Source organism: Dryas octopetala, chromosome 2 (genome assembly GCF_963921425.1).
Source record: "Dryas octopetala chromosome 2, drDryOcto1.1, whole genome shotgun sequence".
NCBI lineage: Eukaryota > Viridiplantae > Streptophyta > Magnoliopsida > Rosales > Rosaceae > Dryas > Dryas octopetala.
Genome location: NC_141367.1, coordinates 32,604,990 through 32,627,593, shown reverse-complemented (window position 1 = coordinate 32,627,593; position 22,604 = coordinate 32,604,990). Strand labels below are relative to the sequence as shown.

At 34.6% G+C, this 22,604-nt stretch overlaps 3 protein-coding genes and 1 pseudogene across 10 annotated transcripts; 2 read left to right on the top strand and 2 right to left on the bottom strand.

Moving 5' to 3' along the window:
- The first annotated feature begins 2,711 nt into the window (after positions 1–2,711).
- On the top strand, positions 2,712–6,032 carry LOC147295875 (uncharacterized). The gene is made up of 9 exons (XM_086231286.1): positions 2,712–2,771; positions 3,191–3,290; positions 3,373–3,497; positions 3,590–3,671; positions 3,764–3,896; positions 4,004–4,161; positions 4,264–4,758; positions 4,880–5,011; positions 5,924–6,032. The coding sequence occupies exons 2-9, from the start codon at positions 3,196–3,198 to the stop codon at positions 6,030–6,032; spliced, it is 1,329 nt and encodes a 442-aa protein (XP_086087412.1). The 5' UTR covers positions 2,712–2,771; positions 3,191–3,195.
- Positions 6,033–8,925: 2,893 nt separating this feature from the next.
- LOC147295874 (subtilisin-like protease SBT3 pseudogene) lies at positions 8,926–11,390 on the top strand (annotated as a pseudogene).
- On the bottom strand, positions 11,308–18,128 carry LOC147295873 (uncharacterized). 6 transcript variants are annotated; one of them, XM_086231544.1, is made up of 10 exons: positions 18,021–18,128; positions 16,811–17,081; positions 16,204–16,275; positions 15,319–15,408; positions 14,855–14,900; positions 13,688–13,794; positions 13,231–13,326; positions 12,490–12,680; positions 12,303–12,372; positions 11,308–11,612 (listed from the first exon to the last, which is right to left on the bottom strand). In XM_086231544.1, exons 2-10 carry the CDS (start codon positions 16,988–16,990, stop codon positions 11,508–11,510), a joined length of 957 nt encoding a protein of 318 aa, XP_086087670.1. In that variant the 5' UTR covers positions 16,991–17,081; positions 18,021–18,128; the 3' UTR covers positions 11,308–11,507. The 6 variants fall into 6 exon arrangements, with proteins under 6 accessions (XP_086087670.1, XP_086087671.1, XP_086087672.1 ...); XM_086231545.1 differs by having other exon boundaries at positions 16,811–17,887; positions 18,021–18,072; XM_086231546.1 differs by lacking the exons at positions 16,204–16,275; positions 18,021–18,128 and adding an exon at positions 16,099–16,170 and having other exon boundaries at positions 16,811–18,009.
- Positions 18,129–20,198: 2,070 nt separating this feature from the next.
- Positions 20,199–22,101, bottom strand: LOC147295872 (protein-S-isoprenylcysteine O-methyltransferase B-like). 3 transcript variants are annotated; one of them, XM_086232781.1, is made up of 4 exons: positions 21,954–22,101; positions 21,418–21,565; positions 21,197–21,288; positions 20,199–21,102 (listed from the first exon to the last, which is right to left on the bottom strand). In XM_086232781.1, exons 3-4 carry the CDS (start codon positions 21,276–21,278, stop codon positions 20,456–20,458), a joined length of 729 nt encoding a protein of 242 aa, XP_086088907.1. In that variant the 5' UTR covers positions 21,279–21,288; positions 21,418–21,565; positions 21,954–22,101; the 3' UTR covers positions 20,199–20,455. The 3 variants fall into 3 exon arrangements, with proteins under 3 accessions (XP_086088907.1, XP_086088908.1, XP_086088909.1); XM_086232782.1 differs by lacking the exon at positions 21,418–21,565 and having other exon boundaries at positions 21,954–22,086; XM_086232783.1 differs by lacking the exons at positions 21,418–21,565; positions 21,954–22,101 and having other exon boundaries at positions 20,199–21,115; positions 21,197–21,291.
- Positions 22,102–22,604: the final 503 nt, after the last annotated feature.

The window sequence follows — 22,604 nt, the reverse complement described above, 5'->3', positions numbered from 1 at the left end:
TGCATTGTTTCATATAGCCTAACCCATCGCATACATCTATCAAACAAATTCTATTACTTATTAATCATATCCTTACTATTAATTTGGCTCATATATATATGTATATACATATATATATTAACTCAAACATTTCAGCAATCATAACTGTAAATGTATAATACTGCCTGACAATAATGCAACTTCCACATCACAATCCAATCACTAACTCAATGAAAATTACTTTTCCTAATTTTAACTCTTACCATAACAATTCTACACGAAAATAAGTCATCTCAACTAGACCCAACTAAAGCACCTTATGAAAAAGGAGACCTAGATAATATTCTAAATACTTTTCTGCTGCACACACGCTATCAACTAAACCCAACAAAACTACATTTCGTTTTTTCACTTCCTTATTACTTAGTCCACAACTAAACTACAATTCACTTTTTCACTTGCTTATTATCTACAATACTATCAAATTTTTGAAATCATCTATGAGTACAAGAAGTATACTTTTTATTCACTTCGTTACAATTCAGTACAAATCTACCCATAACACAAAAAGATTCATATGATAAGATTACTTACTACTCCATTTATTTAGTGCATTGTCAATCTACATTCCCACAGACAGTTTTGCTATTGCATGCCCCTCATTTATTTAAAACTGCTCCCCTGTGCCAAAATGACCCATGAATAACCAAATAAAAAAAATTAACAATTTATAAATTGATGACACAGCAATTTTCTACCTTCATTACCATACAATCTCCTGATTGGCAGCATCGACTGTGCAATCTACAAATTAATTATATTGTATATTTATACAAATAAACATATTAGAACTTTCATATAAATGTAATACACTTACTACACATTTTATAGACTTTTAGAACATTTCTTAACCTTTGTATGTATCTCTACATTCTAAACACTTCATACATCCACATTTATCCAATTACATCAGTCCACCTTTTTATACCTTTTATTCCAATCAACACTTGCGCTTATTTTTTAAAACCTTACTCCATTACGCTTCTTTTTTAAAACCTTACTCCATATTTCATAGCTCTTTTATTCCATAATCATATTAAATCTACCATCAATTAATTAAAAAAATCCCTTATAATTAAACTTCCTAAATTACTAACAATTTCGAGCATCTTAACAATTTCAATATCCTAACACTAGCAAATTATCTTTCTATACATTGTTCACAAATTCTCAGCTTAACTTCATTCCTCTTTTCAAATTACATTGCATTCCTTAAATTCCTGATCATTTAAATCAATTATGATAAGCTCTTATAAACAACTCGCACTTAAAATAATATCCATTTCAATACATTCAATATCTTCAGTTTATACTGCAAGTATAAAACATGAACTATCATCCACAGCCATTTAAAGAGTAAACCAATCACAAACAAATCCAAAATTCAATTGGTTTCCTTCTCTAATTAATTTGTGTTTTTAAACATTTGTTTTTTTCTTTTATTTTTTTGGTAAACCTTACAACATGACCATACTTATTGATGATTCTAAATTTTTTCCCCTAATTTTCTCTAACACATTTAAAAAATTTATTGTCCAATAATAATTTTCGTTTATGATCATTTTAACTCTGATGCTTATGTGATTTACTTTATTTGCTCACCAACCCTATCTTTTTTGATTAAAACATAGTACTCTTAATCCGTAACTCCCATTTTAAATTCCAACATCTATCCTAATATCTTCTCAACTCTATACTTAACATACTCTCTAATCCAATATACTCATGTGCACAACAAAATATTTAATTTCACACTACAAATTTCAATTAGTTCAATCCCTTCAAAACTTGGTTATATCTAACACTGCTCTTAAAAATAGCCAAACCAATCAAATAACCATATATCTCAGGCCCTCAGATATTTAAGAACCCAAAATTTTATATATCCATTACATATTATGAGTTATATATGTTATATGATTATGTGGCAGTTAACAAACATTCTAGGTATTATGAGTTAAGGATATTACATATTATGAGTTATATATCCATTACATATTATAAGTTATATATCCATTACATATTATGAGTTATATGTCTTATATGGTTATGTGATTAGGTATTTAAGAAACATAATATGCTATGTGTTTATCAACTTTGTTGTTTAGGATATATATGTGTTATATCCTCAGGTATTGTTGTTGATTAGGTATCCTTAACTGAATTCTCAAACGTAAAATGGACCTACAATCATCTCAAGCATGACTTTAAGTCTCTTAAAATACAGACTGCACTTTCTGCTTTTCTTTTTTTTTTATGCTCAATCCTACTCTACAAAAGTCATTCCACTTTTTGCCTTCTTATATACCTTATAATTTAACTATGTATCTATTCTCAACAATTTTCCAGACCAAGCTTACTTTTGTTCATTCATTATTATTAATATTTTAACTTTTCTTTCCCTGTATTCATTATTCAATTATTTTTTTCCCAACCATTTTTGTCTCTCACCATCAAGGGAGATGCAATCCAAGCAACAATTAAAGAGATAGATTATGATATTGTTGGTCCAAAAATTGAGGCTGGGTGTGTTTATGAGATTTCTCATTTCCATACTGTCAACAATCGATCATCTTACAAGATTGTACCTCACGTTGCAATGCTCATCTTCAATGAGAGAACAAATTTCAAAAAATTAACAGCCATTCACCCAGCCATCCCAATCCATCGTTTCCACCTCCTTGACTACAGTCAACTTCCATCACGGATCAATGTCCATACACTTCTTACAGGTAATCATGACACTTAATGTCATAGTTTTGGTTACAAATTTACTTAAGTTGAATTTGCTAATTCTCAGTTGCATTATTTGCTTCAAGATACAATAAATTATTTAACTTTGCTCACTTTGTAATGCCATCAAATACAAAATTATGTGCTGTCATTTGATTCTGCTACCTATTTTACAAACATATCAATTAATTATTTGCTTTTATGTTTTTTTCCAACTATCAAAATGCAAATTATCATTTAATTATGAATTCTTCCTAATAGTAACATAATAAATGCATGGCAAACTGTCAAATCAGTTCTCCTAGGTTTAAATTTTCACACTAATGAAAAATCATTTGAATTTAAAGATCTTTCAAATATCATTTATCCAATTTCAAATCATTCAAACTGTTGAACATCTCATGCCAATGATTACCAGATTTAATGGGACGGATAATTGCTATCCAACCTTTGGAACACATGATGGTTGACAACGCAAGGATTGAGAACAAGTGTGAAATTCACATAGAGAATATGAGGTAAATTCTTAAAAACTGTCTATCAACTTTCAAATTTTTCATATTAATGCTTACACATGCTGTTTTATCTCTATTACTGTAGAAGAAATGAGATCAGAGTTACACTATGGAGTGATGCTGCCAAAGACTTTGATCATGAAGCTGTACAACAATTACCACCGCCAGTGTTCGTTGTTTTCACCAGTTTAAAAGTCAAGGAATACCAGAGTAAATAAGCAATTGTTTTATCCTTTTTCCTATTCAATTTATTTATAATCTTATAGTAAATATGATAAGTTCACCCTCTTATAAACATGTAGAAAAACCAGTCCTGAGCAGCACCAATGCCACTGCAATCTTCCTCAATCCAGAGATACCAGAAATTGATTCATATAAATTAGCGTATGATTCTCACACTTTTTCACTATACAAATGTTACTTTTTTTTCCTTTTAATTAACAATTTTCATTCCTTTTTAAATATGAAACTTGCAGTTTTCGTGGTTTTGCAATGCCTATCAACATCTTACCACCTTCCACAGCCCCACGACTACCTCCTCAGCAGCTAGAAACTACTGACAGATTAACTGTCAAGGCTTTGAATCGTCTTGATCCACAACTTTGCAAGGTAAACACTTATTTACAAAATACATTTAACAATTTTCATGAACTTTATTTTCCTTTCTGATCTAAATTATCTTTAACTCTTATTCTTTATCTCTAAATCTAATGCAGGATAAGATTCTTACCTGTAGAGCTACAATCACGCGTTTTGACACGCATGCTGGATGGTGGTATAAAGCTTGCCCAAGTTGCTTCAAACAACTAAGAATCACTGCCCAAAATGACAAACTCATCTGCCCGAAGCACAGTGCAATCAATCCAATCCCTTGGTATAATTAACAGCTATTAACGTGGAAATTTCTTTACATGATTTATGCTAATTTCAACAATTATACTTGATTGATGCAACATCTAACAAATTCAAATTACAGGTTCAAAGTAAGCTTTGTAATTGCAGACCAAACTGATGTGGCCAATGTGATTGTGATTGGAAAACAAGCAGAACAATTATTCCGGGTTTCATGCTACAATCTGGTTGTTGAAAGTGGTTTCATTGATCAAAACCAATTTCCAGAGGCGCTGCTTCGCGTGAGAGGAAAGGCAAAAAATTTTCAGCTTCGATTTGGAACCCTGAAAAGTGATTTGAATAGGAATGATCTCCTTATACATGCTGTGTTTGATAAAGAACCCCTTCTGATTGAATCATCATCAACTCCACCTGCTGAGCAAGTACCCATTCCAAAAGAAAATCCATTACCTGAAAAATTGCTTCTCCATAGCCCATCACCTTCTGCTAAAATAGCTCCAGTTACACCCACTCCCAGCTCATCCACCAATTTGAGGAAAAAAACCATATCAAAAGCCAACCTCACAGTGAGAAGAGCTCTTTTCAGCGCTATCAAAAAACAAAGGAAAAAATACCAAAGGTAATTCCTCTTCCAATAATTTACATTTTTTTGTATTCTTACTCTTTACCTATAACTTACACACAAGCTCTAATACTTATTAACAGCTTTTCATTTTTGTTTTGCTTTGCATCTCATTAAGTGTTAGTGAAACTGAAGAAAAAGCTGAAGAAAGTGATGCTCCAAATCCTCCAGAACAATCTGATTCAACTTTCGACGATATTCCACTCAAGCAATTGAAGACTAAACCAGCAGCAAAGAAAGCTAAAATCAGGTTTGTTTTTCCCTACACAATGCTACACACTCTTGAATATATCCCCCTCCTATTTATAATTCATAATTTATTCAACTCCAATTAAATTATCTCATTTCTAATTTTTATTCATTACATTAGAACCAACCTAATTCAAAACCAACATAAATTTTGCTTCATTCACAGTATTCTTCAACTCAACCATCTTAAACAAACATAGAAAAAATATTAGAAATAAAAGAAACTACAAGTTTTAACACTGTGTATGTGTATCTATGTTTTGTAAACCATTTTCGCTGATTTCACAATTCCAAACATTTATAATCTCCTCAATATATATAACAAAGAAATTGTTCAAATCAGCTTACAAGTAATATACCAATATAGGAAACAATTCTAAAATTTTTTCCCTTTAAACCATCTCTTTTCCATGTTTCTTTAAAATAGTTTAGCTGCTATATAAAATAATGTAATTATCAAATAACTAAATCTATGCCAAAATATATTGGATAACATCAAACACACAACATACCTTCTCCCAACTATCTACTTTAGATGAAACATTGCACAATTTCTTTTGTTAACTAACTGCTTTAATAATACTGCTTACAATCATTCATTTATCTTTGACGCTTATTTACTTTATCATTAGTTTCCAAAGATCAATTCTTAATCTATTATGCGAAAACAAACTATATACTCTGCTGGACAAATTATTTTTAGGCCAACATTGTTTTCAGAAAAAAGCATATACTCCACATTATTTTCACATCCACAATTCATTCAAACCATTCAATTCCTATTCAAAAATATCATAATGTTACTGAAAAATTGAATTCACATTACTTTCAACTACCAACTGTTCTTAACTCCACACAGTCACAGTTTCACTATTCATGTACACCTAAGAAATAACATATTCTAATTTTTCAGCAGAACAGAGGAGCATCCACTTGCAGGAGACAACAAAGAGGATGAGCAACCACCCAATGTTGAACAAAAATCTCCTCAAACTCATACATCAACCTCTCCAGATCCATAAAACAACTCTTCAACAGTGCATCTTGCTCTTTTTGTTATGTATCACATACAATTCTATAATCAAGTGTTGTAATATTTTGCGCATGCTGTTTGCTTTATTAAGATATCAGCAATATCTTAATCTCGCAACCAGCATAAAAAACATACTGTCAACCATCATTTTGTAACTTTAAATGCATCAGCAACATTGATGCTACTATTCCAGTTCTGCACATTTATCATATCTTCACAGTTTCATACTTCCATGCACTTCTAAAAAAATTCACGTGATAGAGTCTTTACACATTTTCTAATTACAAATACTTTGTTTATTTATTGCTTCAAATAATTAATTTATGTTTATTGCTGTATTTATATTGCACACGCATGACTATAACTTAATTACATTAAATATGAATTTAACAAACCTTAACAACATTTCCAAAATTTTAAACTTAAATATTATAACGTTCAAACACATTTTAAAACTTTTTCAGACCCGCAGCATCGCGCGGGCACGAACCCTAGTCAAACCTAGATGTGATTGCTGTAATTTTTGAGTTTGTGATTTTAGATGAGACTTTAGTTATTTTTTTGTTTACTTTTTAGTGTGTTATTATTTCATACATCAATCCAATCATAAAAAATAAACAATAATGAAAAGAATTCAATCCGATGAGCCCACTAGGGCAGTGGGAAGTGATAGAGAGAGAAGCGTAAAATAGGTTATACAATATGTGATGTGTCATGTATTTTAATTAACATGGTAATTCAGACACCTATGATTAAAGTGTGTAGGTTGAATATACATGAAGAGAAGATTGATTGCAATGACAATGTCACAATGGACAGGTACATCGATCGATCTTCAAAGTTCAAACCCATGTGTCCCTACTTTGTAGGAATAGATAGATACCTATAAATAGGGTAATTACCTATAGGCCATAGAAAAAAAAGTGACTTCATCATCTCAAGGAAGCTAGGAAGAAGAGGTAGCTGCTACATCAGAAAAAAAGAGAGAATTGATGGCATGGGGTAGCGTGGCACTGTGGCAGACCAGCATCCATGAGTGATGGATGAGACCAAACCAGGCCGGCCCCTTCAATTATTAAGCCTTTTTCCATGTTGAAAATTAAGAAAAGAGACTTTCCTTTAAAAGTAACTTTTCCACCTTCAATTCCAATATATCTTGAGTATGCATTATTAATCCTTCTTTCAGGTACCTTCACAATTCGATCTTCAGCTAGTTAGCTAGGAACAAAGCACCTAACCACGCAAGTTATATATATTTAGACATGGCATATAGGAAGCTAGTCACTAGCTACTTCATATATATCCGGCTTTAGATCCATCCATAAAAGTTGCTCATTTGCTAAAGGTTTTAGAGTTAGATCGACCTCATTTGCCTTTATAATATTATATATAGATTTTTGTAACACCGTACAGAATAAGAATTGGCTAATTGTGAATGTGACCCCAATCAATTATCACTTATCAGATTATTGGGGCATCTTGTGAGTTGTGAATTGTGACATTAATAATCACAATCACTCTTTTATAACCACCACAAACCACAAGGGAGCCAAGGGCCAATGGGAACCGAAGAATATTAATTCCACAAAATGCAGCGGCAGCCTAACAGGACCAAATTCGATCTAATTGCCCCTAATTTCTTTTTCTTTATGTATTTTTAATTAATGAATAATACAATGAATTGAAGGATGGTTTCAACTTTCAAGGGCCAAAGATTGATATATAGCTATTTATATAATTTCTGATTGAATTAAATTTGATTCCTGATCATGGGTATGGTATAGGAGGAGGAGGCCCAACATAGATACATGGGAAATGCCAAATCAATTAGAGAGAAGAGATGGGCTCGATCCAAATTCCAAAGGGAACAGTTTGTCTGTCTCTAGTCTCCACTCGATGAACGTTACTGTCCCAGTCTCTTAGATATAGTGGCCTTATCACTTGTACAGGAGGTCAAACAACTCATACCACAAGCACAGCTTCTTTCACTGCAACAAATGAAGCATTTAAGCTAGAACAATACATGGGAACCTCAAAGGGTTATATAGCAATTAGTGTTTACAAAAGAATCAATCCCACATTATATGTGCCATGCATGCATTTATCATTTATGTTACATTTTGCTATTGGTTGTCTTTTAAACAGATAACCCTGCTAATTTACCTACTTAATTGAATATATATTCTCTTAATAAAACATGTTGAATGCATGTTCCTTTAACACTTTGTAGAGTCTTATATATGAGCTACCAAGTACCCAAGTACCCAAGTACCCAAGTACCCAATACCAAGCTTATGAGTTAAAAATAACCTAATATATCTCTTTGGTGCTAGCTATGAGCCTATGATATATGTACCCACAATTACCCTTTTATTTATATATATGATCAGGGGCAAAAAAAAAAAAAAAATTTGTCTACGTCCCTTTAATTTGATTGTACCCTTTATATATGATAAAGAAGACGCGATCATGGGAAACTAAGGGCCTGTTTGGTATTCTATTCAAAAACTATTTTTTGTTTTTAAAAACAAAAAAATAAGTTTTAGTCAAGAAAACGTGTTTGGTAGACCATTTTTAAAAACAATTTTTAGAAAAAAAATTCAAAAACATGCCTCTTTTTAAAAATGATAAAACATCGTTTTTCTCATTTTTTTTTTTACACTTCCTTTTTTCTTAGATGTCATCATTTTTTAAATTTAAAAATTGTTTTCAAATTTCATACCAAACACGTTTTCAAATTTTAAAAATTGATTTTGAAAACTCACATTTAAAAAAAAAATCTTAATTTTTGAAAAAAAAATTTGAGTAGGATACCAAACTGGCCCTAATTATTCAAGTAGTGCAAATTAATTAAGCTTAAATTGATTGATAAAGAAGTTAAAATGGGGTCTCTAAATCGGGGGTTCGCTGATCTTATGTGGTTGCTATTCCTTATCGCGACACTAATGGTTTTGGTAAGTGATGATCATGATCATGTAGAAGCTAAACCAACTTCAGGAATTAAGAGGGGCAATTACATTGTTCATATGAACGTATCAGCCATGCCCAGGAGTTTCAGCAATCCCTACACATGGTACTCTTCTATGATAGAATTAGAGCATCCAACCCAAAATCAATTGGCAATGGGTGGAGAGGCCCAAGACTTATAAGCACATATGTTAAGCCTTAGTTTTCCGATGTGGGACATTGCTCCACATTACTTTCTATAGTTGAGTCCCTCAAACCTCCAAATGAAACCTCCTCCTCCTCATCATCCCTCATATACACTTACGATGAAGCTCTTCATGGTTTCAGTGCTCACCTCTCTTCACAAGAAGTAGAGGCTTTAAAGAAGAGCAAAGGTTTTCTATCAGCATATGCTGACAAGCCTTTACTGCTTGAACAAACAACTCACTCTCTAGAATTCCTCCACCTCAACCATGCTTATGGCTTATGGGCTTGTTCACAACATGATGACCAAGATCAACATGTCATTATTGGCGTAGTTGACTCTGGAATAAGGCCAGAATGCGAAAGCTTCAGGGACGAAGGTATGAGTGCAGAAATGAATCCACAAAAAAGATGGAAGGGGGAGTGCCAAGTTGCAGAGGATTTTAATTCCTCCATGTGTAACAAGAAGCTCATTGGTGCCACTTACTTCAGCGATGGTCTGGTACGAGAAATTCCGCAAGTTAAAGATAGAGCCAGGTCTCCTAGAGAACTTACGGGGCATGGCACCTTTACTGCCTCTGTAGCCGCTGGGAATTATGTGAATGGTGCATCTTATTTTGGGTACGCCACGGGAACAGCAAAAGGTGTTGCACCGCGTGCTAGACTAGCCAGCTACAAGGTTTCTTGGATGGGAATAAGTTACCCCTCAGATGCTTTTGCAGGTATGAGCAAAGCCCTTGCTGACGGTGTTGATGTGCTTTCGGTGTCTTTAGGAAATAACCAAGTAGCATTACAAGATGATGCTATGGCCAAGGCTTCATTTGCTGCGATGGTGAAGGGTGTCTTGGTTTGTTTTTCTGCAGGAAACAAGGGTCCTTCCTTAGGGACTGTAAACAATGGAATCCCATGGGCCTTGACCGTTGCCGCGAGTACGATCGACCGTTGGTTTGCTGGAACCATTTCTCTAGGAAACGGAGAATCCATTGTTGGATTTACCTTGTTTCCAGGTGCAGCCTCTGTCCCAAATATGCCACTCTTGTATGACGACAAGGCACTATCGCAATGTGACAAGGTGTTTGATCAAGTCCCTCGAGGCATTATTATATGCAAGCCTGGACCAAAATCAGCTTCCTTGCAATTATCCTACATTGCCTTGTCAACCAATGTCAAGGGAGCTATATTTGTTGCTGATAGTCCCGACTTCTATGAGTTGACAGATAGTCCTTGTCCTTGCGTTGCCATTAGCCAAAAAGATGAACAAGTATTGATGGCATATGTAGCATCTAGTGACAAGCCCGAAGCCGCAATCACATTCAAACAGACCATTGTAGGAACAAAGCCAGCACCAACTGTGGCTAGTTTCTCTTCACGAGGTCCTTCACTCACAACTCCCACAATCTTGAAGCCAGATATCATGGCACCTGGGACTCTAATTTTAGGTGCTTGGGTTCGAGAAGCAGGAATAGTGCGACATGATATTCTGCACAGTGATTTCAATGTCATGTCTGGTACATCTGTAGCTTGTCCACATGCTGCTGGCGTGGCTGCGCTTCTAAAAGCTGCACACCCAGAATGGAGTCCTGCGGCTATTAAGTCTGCTATTATGACCACTGCTATTGTGTTGGATAATAAAATGGATCCAATTCGTGACACTGGGTATCATCTTCAAATTGCTTCCCCTTGGTCCATGGGTGCAGGTCACATTAATCCAAATCGAGCACTTGATCCTGGTTTTATTTATGATGCAAGCCCACGAGACTATGTCAATCTTTTATGCTCTCTAAACCTTACAATGCCTGAAATTTCCATCATCACTAAAATAGACAACATTGATTGCTCAACCAAATCTTCTGATCTCAATTATCCATCTTTTGTTGTTTTTTATTGTGACGTTACAACGACAAGGGTAAAAAAATTTCAAAGGACGGTAACTAATGTCGGAAAAGGTGTTTCAACTTACAGGGCAAATGTGACAGCACCAGCAGGTTCTACGATTACAGTCATACCACAAACATTGATATTTGAAAAGATGCACGAGATTAACTCATACACTCTTACTGTGAAATACAGAGGAAACCACGAAGGTAGAGTTTCATTTGGTTCACTTGTATGGATTGAAGAAAAAGGAAATCGCACTGTAAGGAGCCCAATTGTAGTGTCACCAAGGGTCGGAGATATGCACACTGATTTTTGTTAATTATCAATTAAAATTTGGTGGCACATATAATGAAATAAATAAGACATTGTCTATGCTGTCACATCTCGAGCAAGACAATAGGTGACAGTCTTTAAAGAACAGTGCAGATAATTTAGTTTACATCATGTGATCAAATCCTCCCCCGGACTGTAGTGCAGGAATCCGGCTCACACCGACGTTTTGCAGCAACTGTTGCAGCCACCTCCTAGTAGTTGGATCTTCCTGGATATACACAAAAAAGATAATGAAATAAAAAACTTCAGTGAAATTCAGCAAATGACTAGATCATGCAGCATCAGCTTATTCTCATGCAAAGGAAAATAAAATCCATTAAACAAGGTCATTCGATATACTGCAGAAACTATAAGGCCTTTTTATGCAACATATGACCCACGCAAATCCAAATTAAAGTTCAAGTAGGATGAAACTCCAATTCATCAGAAAATAACACTATAAATGCAGCATTTAATTCTTAATCTCACAAGTAAAATTCCAAATTTTATGAGATTAAGCGTTGATGCTGGTGCAACATTTGCCTTTCCATGGGGGCCTGGGGCCTCACATGCAGCATGTCTTAAAGGAAAATTTGATCATAGGAGTGCAATGAAGCGGCTATTTGTCACTCAACACCATCTCTTGCTCTAATACTACTTTCAAAACAATCATTTAGCCTTACAGCTTAAGCAGTTGGAAAATCACAACTTTTGACATGTTTATAGTACAAAGATGCTACACCCCTCAAACAGCATACCATAATAATGGGCTTGCAAGGCAAAATTAAAGACACTAAACCCCTCAAACAGCATACCATTACCAACAAAGCTGATGCCAAAGGTTATGAGTCTCAGGATTATTATTATCCAGAAGACTATTTTGAAAGGGAAAAAGAAGAATGATAACAGAGATACTTACACAAAGGAAATTACTGAAGGTAGCATCTCTTAACATATCTGGAAGGCAACTTCTTAAAGCATCACAAGCCCTGCACAATAAAAGAATAAAGAACAACTTTATTAGAGCAATAATAAAAAAGAAATCCAATGGAAGGGAAAAAGAAAAGAATACATGGAAGAGTTGGTTTTGAGAAATGGAAGCTAACCTTGGATTATCTGACAATCGAAGATAACATCGAATGATATGTTTCAAAAGGCGTGATGAGGGTTGTTCAGCAAGTACTCCAACCATGTTCCCTAAAACCCGACCTACTGCAAAAAACCGCTCTGCTGTAGTACATATATAATCCAAGCCCATATCATCCAACAATATCTTTTGAACAATAAATGTGGCAACCTGCCATAAGACCATTTGTCAAACAACTAAGAACTTTTAAACCAGTCCCATGTAACAGGGAAAGTGGCTAGATAAAGTATAAAGTGATATTTTGAGAATAAAGTAACTTCAGCAGTCAACCAATTTAAATGAGCAAGGATTGTGTCCAATTGTACTTTTTTGTGTTATTCCATGACATATATGTATAATCTATTATAAAATCTGCTGCCTACTATGCAGCGGAACAGTAAAGCATAGTAAAGGCAGCCTCAGGATTGTCTATGGCCACTGCTAGGCAGAGCCTGTTAGGAGAAGCAAATGAGGCAGCATATAATTTTACTCTAAAAGGACAGGTAGCAGACAATTGCTAATGGAGTATAAAGTCAAGTTATCTAGTTTGTCATTTTCTTGGAACTAATAATACTTCCACCAATCTTGAGAAGCATGCTTCAGATGATAGAATATTGGTCATGTGGTAATGGTACATATGCTATTACAGCATACTACATTTCCAGTCGGATTCAGATGGAAAGCATTGTAAACTTTACATGAAATAATCACGAAACTCAACTGTTTTTGACAGTTCACTGCCCATTTCCATAGTGCGAAGGCATAGTGGAATTATTTCTGTTGACAGAAGGAAACTAATAACTTCTGTATCATCAACCTGACAAAAAAAGAAGAAAACAGAGAATCAATGTAAAAATATTATGGAGTCATAAGAGATTTGTGATTAAAAAGTAAAGCTAACAAGTGCAGAAACAGAATTATCAATATCCATTTCTTGTGTCTGTGCATGCCTGTGTGCAAACGGGAGGGACAGAGAAGGGTATAAGAAGAATATGACAGGGATTCAATATCTCCTAGTCTTAATTGAACATTCACCAGAGAACTCAAGGTTATAGAAGTAGTAGTTATATTTAATTCAAAAGACTAAAGTATCCTGCATGCAAAATCATTTCCCAAAACAGAGTGAAGTGTCACCCAACAAAGATAATGATCAAGAAAAGTTATCTACGAAATAGTACCTTCACCAGGGCACCAATGACACCCAAACTAGTAAGCCTTAAGTACTCAAATGGTCTTGACTTGCTAGTTGTATTGAGGAAAGGATACAGATACAAGGGTATATGAGCTGCAACGAAGAGAAGTTCAATAAGAAGAATTCGATTTGAATAAATTAATGCAAGTGTAAGCATCTACATTAAACTGCCAGCTACATATTTTCCTTTCAATAAACAAGAAGCACATGGAGAAAAAAAATTTCACTGAAAAAGAATAACAAAATGTAACAACTTGTCATGAAAATGCATATTTAAGCACCCAAGAAAAGGCGTGGCCAAAAAAAAAAAAGCACCCAAGAAAAAAGGAAGACATTATTTCATAGCAGAAATGGGAAACAAAGACAAAGAAATGCCAGTGGATGGACTTGACACCTACCTAAACATCCTGGGGTTCAGTCAGTGATTAAGTACCTAGATCCTAAGCCAATCCAGGCAATCATATCCTTTGTTTGTAAGCTATGCGTACTGAACATAAGATGCTCAGAGGGTAGGAACATTTATAACAAGGCTATCAAACAAAACAAGAGCATTGATGTTCAAACATGAAATCAAGGCATCAAGCTTTTCGCCACCAAAACTTCAACTTACAAACAATGATATATGTACTATATGTATCTTAGTTAGAATTTTCCTAATATGTGTAATACTGTCTTGTATTGCATATCCATATCCATATCCATGCTTCACAAAGTAATAACTCAAACTTTTACATATGCTGATGCTTTTTTAAGTGGATAGAAATTTCTTGAAACAGAAACTTCAAGAAGGTAAGACCTAGGAGCCACTATGTTTAATTTGAAAAAGATATTAAAATAAAGGTGTCATGGAGAAAATAACAGCCCTTGTTTTGCACATTCCACCACTACCACTGACCAAATTATTGAACACTGCAGTATTGCCTGTCTCAAAAGGGTTGATTATGGGAGTTGTAGACACTTGACCTCACATAACATTCAAAGAAACAATGGGATGAGTAAAAACCTACAAAATTAAAGAAGATAAAAGGAAATATAGACTTTCAAATAAACAAAACAAAAGAGCACATATGGTTCTCTCCCATGAAGCAATATAGCACACACTGTAATAGGAAAAATAACTTTACATACTACAAAAGATCAAAGACCAACTTACCATTGAGGAATAACATCCTTGTATCTGGGTGGGAAGCTACACACTGCTAGAAAAAAAAAAAAAAATAACACAGAGAATTGTTAGCATTAAAGTGAGAAGAATTCATGACCAGAAACAAAACAAAAATAAAATTGATTTTTTAAGTCTAAGCAATGCCCATGGTGAGGAAAATAAAACTACGAGCATAATCATCATATCTAAATTTCAAAAGATCAGAATCACTATTGTCTGATTTCAGTTTATTTAAAAATGGACTTCCTAACTCAATCACTTAATTAAGTTAAAAAATAAAAAAATAAAAAAGAAGCTAATCCCTGTGGTTATCACCATGAGTCAGAATGTCCTTCTCATTTGAATGAATTACAGAATTCTAAGTTTATAACAATGAAGAACACAAGTGTAAAGCTAATAAAATGATAAAAATATGATGTAAAATTGAAACTTGAAAAAGGAAAGCATGTGACCTGAAGAAGAGCAAGAGCATTGCAAACTCGATTAGATTGAGCAGGAGTCAGATTTGGTGGTGATAGGACAGGGTATATTGAAACTATCTCCTGCAAGTAGAAATGCAATCAACATTAGGAATATCCTCAATAAGCATCCTTCAAAGAATAAAATGTCAAAATGCCTTCAAATGTGAAAATTGAACTACTAAAAATAAGCTGTACATACAAAGCACAAAAGCTACCAAAGAATCTTGCATGTGGTAATAATGTAATATAGGCAGAAAAATATAAAAAAATATGTGCACAGAGAAAAAACTGACAAAATTCATTTTCTCAGAACAACTGTTAAAAAAAAGAAAAAAAGAAGAAGAAGACAAACAATCCACCTAGACAAGCAATTAAAATACATCATAAACCCATCTTAAACAAACTAAAACTATAAAAAGCTACCCAAGTGGCAGCACAGATTGATTCCCTAAGCTATTTCCAGTTCCCAAAATAAGCAGTTGTATTACTAGCATTAATAACCTTTAGAAAAATATGCCTCTGGTTGATCTATGCTCACCCGTATTTTTGTCAGATAATAATATAATGATATTGAAACCATGTGAAAATTCAACAAGAGACGGGAGGAAAACAAAAAAAGAAGACAAGTAGCAATGACAGAAACATTATTAAAGGAACTTCCTTTACAAACCAAACTTAGTTAAAGAGTTGAGATAGACAAACTCGTGACAAACATATATGAGAGGAAAAAGATGATGGGACTATACTAAGATACCAACTTAAATAACATACCTGTAACAGTGCAGCAATAGTACCAAAAGAATTCCACAACAAAGGAGCCAAATCTTGAAATAATTCTCTCTTCTAAAAATAAAAACAGAAAGAAGCACAAGTTACCTGTATGAGTGCAGCAATAGTACCAAAAGAACTCCACACGAAAGGAGCCAAATCTTGAAATAATTCCTTGTTCTAAAAAATGAAACCAAAGGCACACAGAGTTTATACCACAGCATACCAATGTTGTAAATACAAATTGCACAACCACCTAAAGGAAAGCATGGACATAAATAATACAGGGTTATCGACAAAGACAATCAACCCATGTAGAATAATTAACTTTAATATATGTTGAAATAAAAAATTACGCAAACTTCCCACGGATCATAAGCATATAGCATTTAATCTGTTGAAAGCAATGCAGGTCCTAAGTACTATATAACATATGTATCAAGATGCTGCAAGTAGTTTATGAGATCGTATGTAATAAAGAAAAGGTTAAAGTTTGGAATCCAAACTCATTCTAATGCAACTACTGAGCTCCTGGATCCAGTTTTTCGCTATGGGAAACAAAGGCACTTTCTTTCCTTTTATTAATTATCTCTACAACCAAACATGGGGCAATCAGATAAAGCAATGACATCAATAAGGGTCAGTAATTTCCTAAAGTACCAAGCCCCGGACTTGGAGCTATATAAGTAACAGAATCAAAGCTTGCAATAGATACCTTTGAAAGTTCAAGAAGCGCGTTTTCTCGAAGATCAGGATTACTGAGGTCAAGCACCAAGTGCTCTGCTGATGCCATTTTACGATCCTTGTTTGCTTGCGCTCCAGCGATGCTTGGTGCTGAAACGCTTGGACCTCCGAAAGGTACATTTATCGAAAGCGACTGGGGCCGATTTGCCATTAATTGCAAAGACCCTCGATTCACTTTCTCACTTTACTACTTAGGTATCAAGTTACAGATATTATTGTCAAGTGGATTAGACAGACTGCACCTGCAAGTACTTAATTCAACTGATTAATTTAAATGAGAGATTAAGTATGGAAGTAATAGGTCGAAACGGAAACCATTTAGCAAGAGCAAAAGCACGAGAAATTTATATGGTTACCAAATATTTAAATTAACATCATTAAAAGTACTTATTACCAAAATAACCACTGTGTATGAATTGCTAGTTTGCTACTATAAGTATATGAGCTATTAAGAAACAACGGTAGAAAAATATAGGGATGTTTGACAATCCACAAAACTAAACCTGCTGTGAATTGAGTAACTCGTGCAATCTTTTCTCTTTTGGTAAACTTTTAAAAACAATAAACAATTTCTTAGCTAAAAATATGAATACTCCTGAAAAACTATTACACACACACACAATATTCCAATAAAAATTATGAACCCTCTCTCTCTCTCTCTCTCTCTCTCTCAGTACAAACACACAAATGTTTCATGTTTTTTTTTTTTCCCAGTGGAAGTTCAGCCAATTGAATATCAACCCAAACCAATTCAAGTTTCAGTTGATCCCAGAATTGGTTCACAACCTGGGTTTTTCAGTCACACCATAATAGCTCAATACCACAAAGGGATTTTCCTTTTAACAATAGTGATTATACATTTGAAAGGAGAAGAAAAAAGTGCCAGCATTTGAAAAACCATCAGGAATACTTGATTGCAGCTCTGTTGTATTAAACAAAGAGATAATTATAAGTCACCCAATCAACATTCAGGGCACAACAGAACCAACAAGTATAAGCAATTAAGCATCACTAGCTTGTACATGGGCAAATTCATCAGAATAATGCACTGAAATTTCAAAATAGAGAAAATCCATCAACCTTTCCAAACAATTAAATATATATAATTTGTTGTTAAGATTGAAACAATACATAAAATTGAAACTTGAATAGAGCAGATGATTTGGTTGCCGGTTCCTCACCTGAAGAGCGTTTGGCGGACAATACAGACGTTGCCGATCTCTCTCTCTCTCTCTCTGGCTTTTTGTTTCTCTTTGTGGGCTTGGGTTTGGTTACGTGAGAGGGCTGTAGCTTCAACGTGTTGGCCTACGCTTGTTCATTGTGGCTTAGGTGGGTACCAACGGCTCTTTTGCTCCAATAGCACAGGCTCGGCCCTAAATATTTGAAAAAGCCCAATGAACTTGGCCCGGTCTAAGCCAAACTTTGGGCTTTGACCAACCCGACCGGCACGTTTTAGGTACGGTCAGTGCTATTCCGACCACTCTAAATTGCTGAGTTGACCACCCTATTTCAAAATTCCAACTTTACCCTTAAAACAAAAAATTTTAATTTTGTTCGTCGGGTCATTCGACAGTTATCTACTGAAATATTTATGATTATTTGACAGTTATCTGCTGAACATTGGTGGATTATTCGGTGGATAACTACCGAATGAAAATGAAAAAGGCATTCGACAGTTATCTGTCGAAATATTTGTATTTATTCGACACTTATCTGCCAAACGTTGATGGATGTTTCGGTAGATGACCACCGAATGGATTTGGGTGATTTTATCATATTTTTGCAATAAAGGGTAAAATAGAAAAAAAATTTAAAAAAAATATGTTAGGGTGGTCAACTCAGCAGTTAAGAGTGGTCTGCATAGCCTCACTCTTTAGTTACCTAGGTGTTAGGTGTGCAAGAGGAGGGACAAGTTCTATATGACCATCAGTCCAACACGCAACGAAAAACCTAACCAAGAAAAAATGCAATTCAATAAATAATCTTACTTCTTTGCTTTCATTGTTTTGCTACGAATAAAACGTGGTGCATTGAGGTGCATAATGTGAGACTAATTTACTCGCATTATCTTATAGCAGTTATCAATTATCAGTTATGTTTTAGTGAGATTGATTAACGAGCAATGATGAGATATAATTTGTAGAATACATACTTTTTTAAATCAGAGACTTAATTCATTATCTGACTCTAGAAATACCTCAACTATGAGGGGCATAATAATCTCCAACACATGCACCTAGGGGTGTAAACGAGCCGAGCCAAGCCGAATACCACCGTGCTCAGGCTTGGCTTGTTTTAAATTTTTCGAGCTTGAGCTTGGCTTGGCTTGTTTCTTATACGAGCCGAGCTCGAACGAGCTAAAAAAAAATCGAACCCGATACGAACTCGAGCTGTATCGAGCTTTTTAACATAATTTTATCGAAAATATTTTATTAACTACTATTTTAAAAAAATATTAATTTCTATTGAACATTTTCTTCTTGAAAGTATTATAATATGTTAATTTTAAACTTAAAGTTAATATATATTGTTAATTAAATTAAATTAGGCACCAAAGACTTCTTTAAAACACTATATAGATGAATCTGGTTTCCATGAAATACAACTGTACCAAATAATTCCATCTAAACATTGATAACTTATAACTTTTGCAAAAATTCTCATTAAAAAAGAGACGTAAGATAGTAGAAGTCTTATAACCAAACATTACAAAAATAAAGTAGGAAATAAAAATACCAAGTCCTCATATAAGCTATGAAAAATGAGATATCAAACATATAAACTAGAAAATACGAGCGGCTCACGAGCTTTTCGAGCCAAACATACTAAAGCTCAAGCTTGGCTTGTTTCTTAAACGAGCGAGCTTCGGCTTGGCTTGTTTGTTTTCGAGCCGAGCTTAAACGAACCAAGCTCGAGCCGAACTCGATACGAACTCGAGCTGTATCGAGCCGATTTACAGCCCTACATGCACCCAACTGATATGAGACCCAAAATTGTATTAAGATGGTCATTAACATTAATGCTAGCAATAAACCGAGTTGCTTGATTAATTATGTTTTATGTTTGACGATTTTGGCCAACAAAAGGCCTGTTGACAAATCTATATTCATTATTCATTAATACATAAACTTCAATTCAAGATATCATGCGTGAAATTAACATATCCCTTAGGCAACCTTATATTGAGCCTCACAGCATAATAAGGCTTCATCAATCTTGCTTCATTTAGTTCGAAGATCATCCACCTACTAAATACTGGCGCTTTAAACATCAATCTTATGTGGCGCAAAGCAAACAATTAACACCAACAACATATGTGCATGTGTGCGTGTGTAAAAATAAAGAATAGGAATGCCTCGTTCATCTGAATTTAGGTTGATATATTGTACATTCTGTGAACAAATCCTGTTATGGCTGGACACATGTCTGGTGAAAAGAAAATGAGCCATAGCAAGAAACCAGCCTTAACATTAACACTTGTAATCTATCAAGTCAGTAGTGGTACACTGCTCCAAGCAACGACTAAGCTGCAGTAGGAGATGAATAATTCTCAGTTCTTGATGAAGCAAGATGAGTGTGGCAGGGAAATTCAACCCTGCCCACAGAATCCCTATCTTCACTTAATAAAAGGCACCCCAGAAGGCACCCGTCTGGCATATTCGTCATACTGTGACCCGAAAAACTGCCTCAAGAAAAACTCTTCATACGGAATTCTTTGTGCAAAGAAGCGCCAAACTATAAGTGCAAATGCAATTGTTGATATGGGATTACAAAGCATTACCTGAGTGCCCACTGACCATATGAAGAAACCACAGTAACCAGGATGTCGAACAACTCTATAAATTCCACTTGTAATCAATTTGTGATGCTCTGAGGGATAAATCCTGATGAGATGTGTGAAGGCCTGACCAGCTGTAATTATTGCCATCTTCCGAATGATTTCCCCTATTATAACCATTGCAAGGCCCGAGTTACTGACCCACCAGTATTCCTTGAGGCCAGGAAACAAAATAATTTCAATGCAGTACTCCAGCAGGGAAAAGATCATTGCAAAAAGATAGCTTTTGCTGATCAGAAGAGATTTAAGAGTAACATTTGCTTTCCCATGAATACCAATTGCTAAAATGTATTCAGAACAGTGAAAAAAGAATATTGCCAGGAACATCTGGGACAAGTGTCTGCAGGCTGTGTAACTGAAGACTTGTTCCATGTTTGTTACAATAGAGTGAATCAAATTTTGGCTCTGGTGTACTGTAATGAGACCTAAGATAAATAACTGCCTCAATCAAGGTTATGAATCTTTGTCTGCAAGCTGCAATGAAGTAATAAAGAAAGTATCTGGGGGTTTACTTCAGACCTGACAACGATGAACCGCTATATGGCATTAAAACCAAAAATTGTCTCTCAACGCCACCCCAAATATGCTTCAAGAATGACATACCCTGCACCCTGCACAAAAGAAAAATAAAAAGATTATGAAATAAAGTTGAGACTTAAGGAAACTGTCAGGATGCTGTTCTGCTAAAGATCTTATAGATTCATACAAGTTTTTTCATGTTATTAACTATGAAAACGTACTTGTTTCTGTTTGGTTTTGGTTTCTGCTGTATGCTGGACTTTGTCCTCTGTTGTTGTCTGGTAGTTTTGTTTCTTTGTTTAGCAATTTAGTTTGTCTTCTGGTTGTACTGTCTGGGCTTTGCCTTTTGCAATGAAAGTATTACATTCCCTGGCCAAAAAAAAAAAAAAAACTATGAAAATGTACATGATACCCGAGCCCAAGTAAAATTGTCATAGAACTACCAACTCTTGTAATCTTGTAATTGTATCACACAAGCTAACAATGCCATGAGAATGAAGGTCATAATAAATAAAACCCGTCCAAAATCAAAGAGCTAAATCAGATGGGTCCCAATTGAGAGATTAGAGGAACCAAAGCTAATCAATGCCAAAAGCAACGAAAAACTTGAGGTGCTGAAGAAATCAAATTTACAACCTAAATTAAACCCCAAACTTGAACTTCAATTAAAGCTTAAATTAAAATCTTAACTGAAACCTAATTAAATCCTAAATTAGAAAAAATAAAAAACGAACAGGAGAGAAAGTGAAATGAATACCAGGGGTTCGTTGGTGAGGCTTAGAAGAAGAAGATCCCAACAACAACAGTCAACAGCAGCAGCAAAAGGAAGAACGGAAGAAAAGCAAAACGAGAAAAGAGAAGAGAAGTGAGTGAGAGGGGGTTACGTTCTGGACTTGGGGTTTGGACTGATGGGCTTTCAAGGTGGGAAAGGATGGGCTGTGGGGGTGGGTCCTCTTGCTGATGTGGCAAAACTGGGTGGGTGGCACAAGGGTATGGAAACTTAAGGAGCCGTTTGGTATCTTACAATTTGTTTTTGAAAAATTAAGATTTTTTTTAAACGTGAGTTTTCAAAATTAATTTTTAAATTTAAAATATGATAACAGCTAAGAAAGAAGAAAGTATAAAAAAAAAAAATATTTTATCATTTTTTAAAAAAAGCTTATTTTTTTAAATTATTTTTAAAAATAGCCTACCAAAATACGTTTTGTAGAATAAAATTTATTTTTTAATTTTTAAATAGAATACCAAACAGACAGTAAGCTTTGCCTATGCCAAAGCAGAAGGAAGGAAAAGGAGGAGCTTCAAGTCTTCAACCTTTTAGACTTACTGTGCAAGTAGTATCTAGTATGAAGTATCTACTATTTCTATTATAGTACTATATACATGTAAAGCTAATAAATTCATAGTG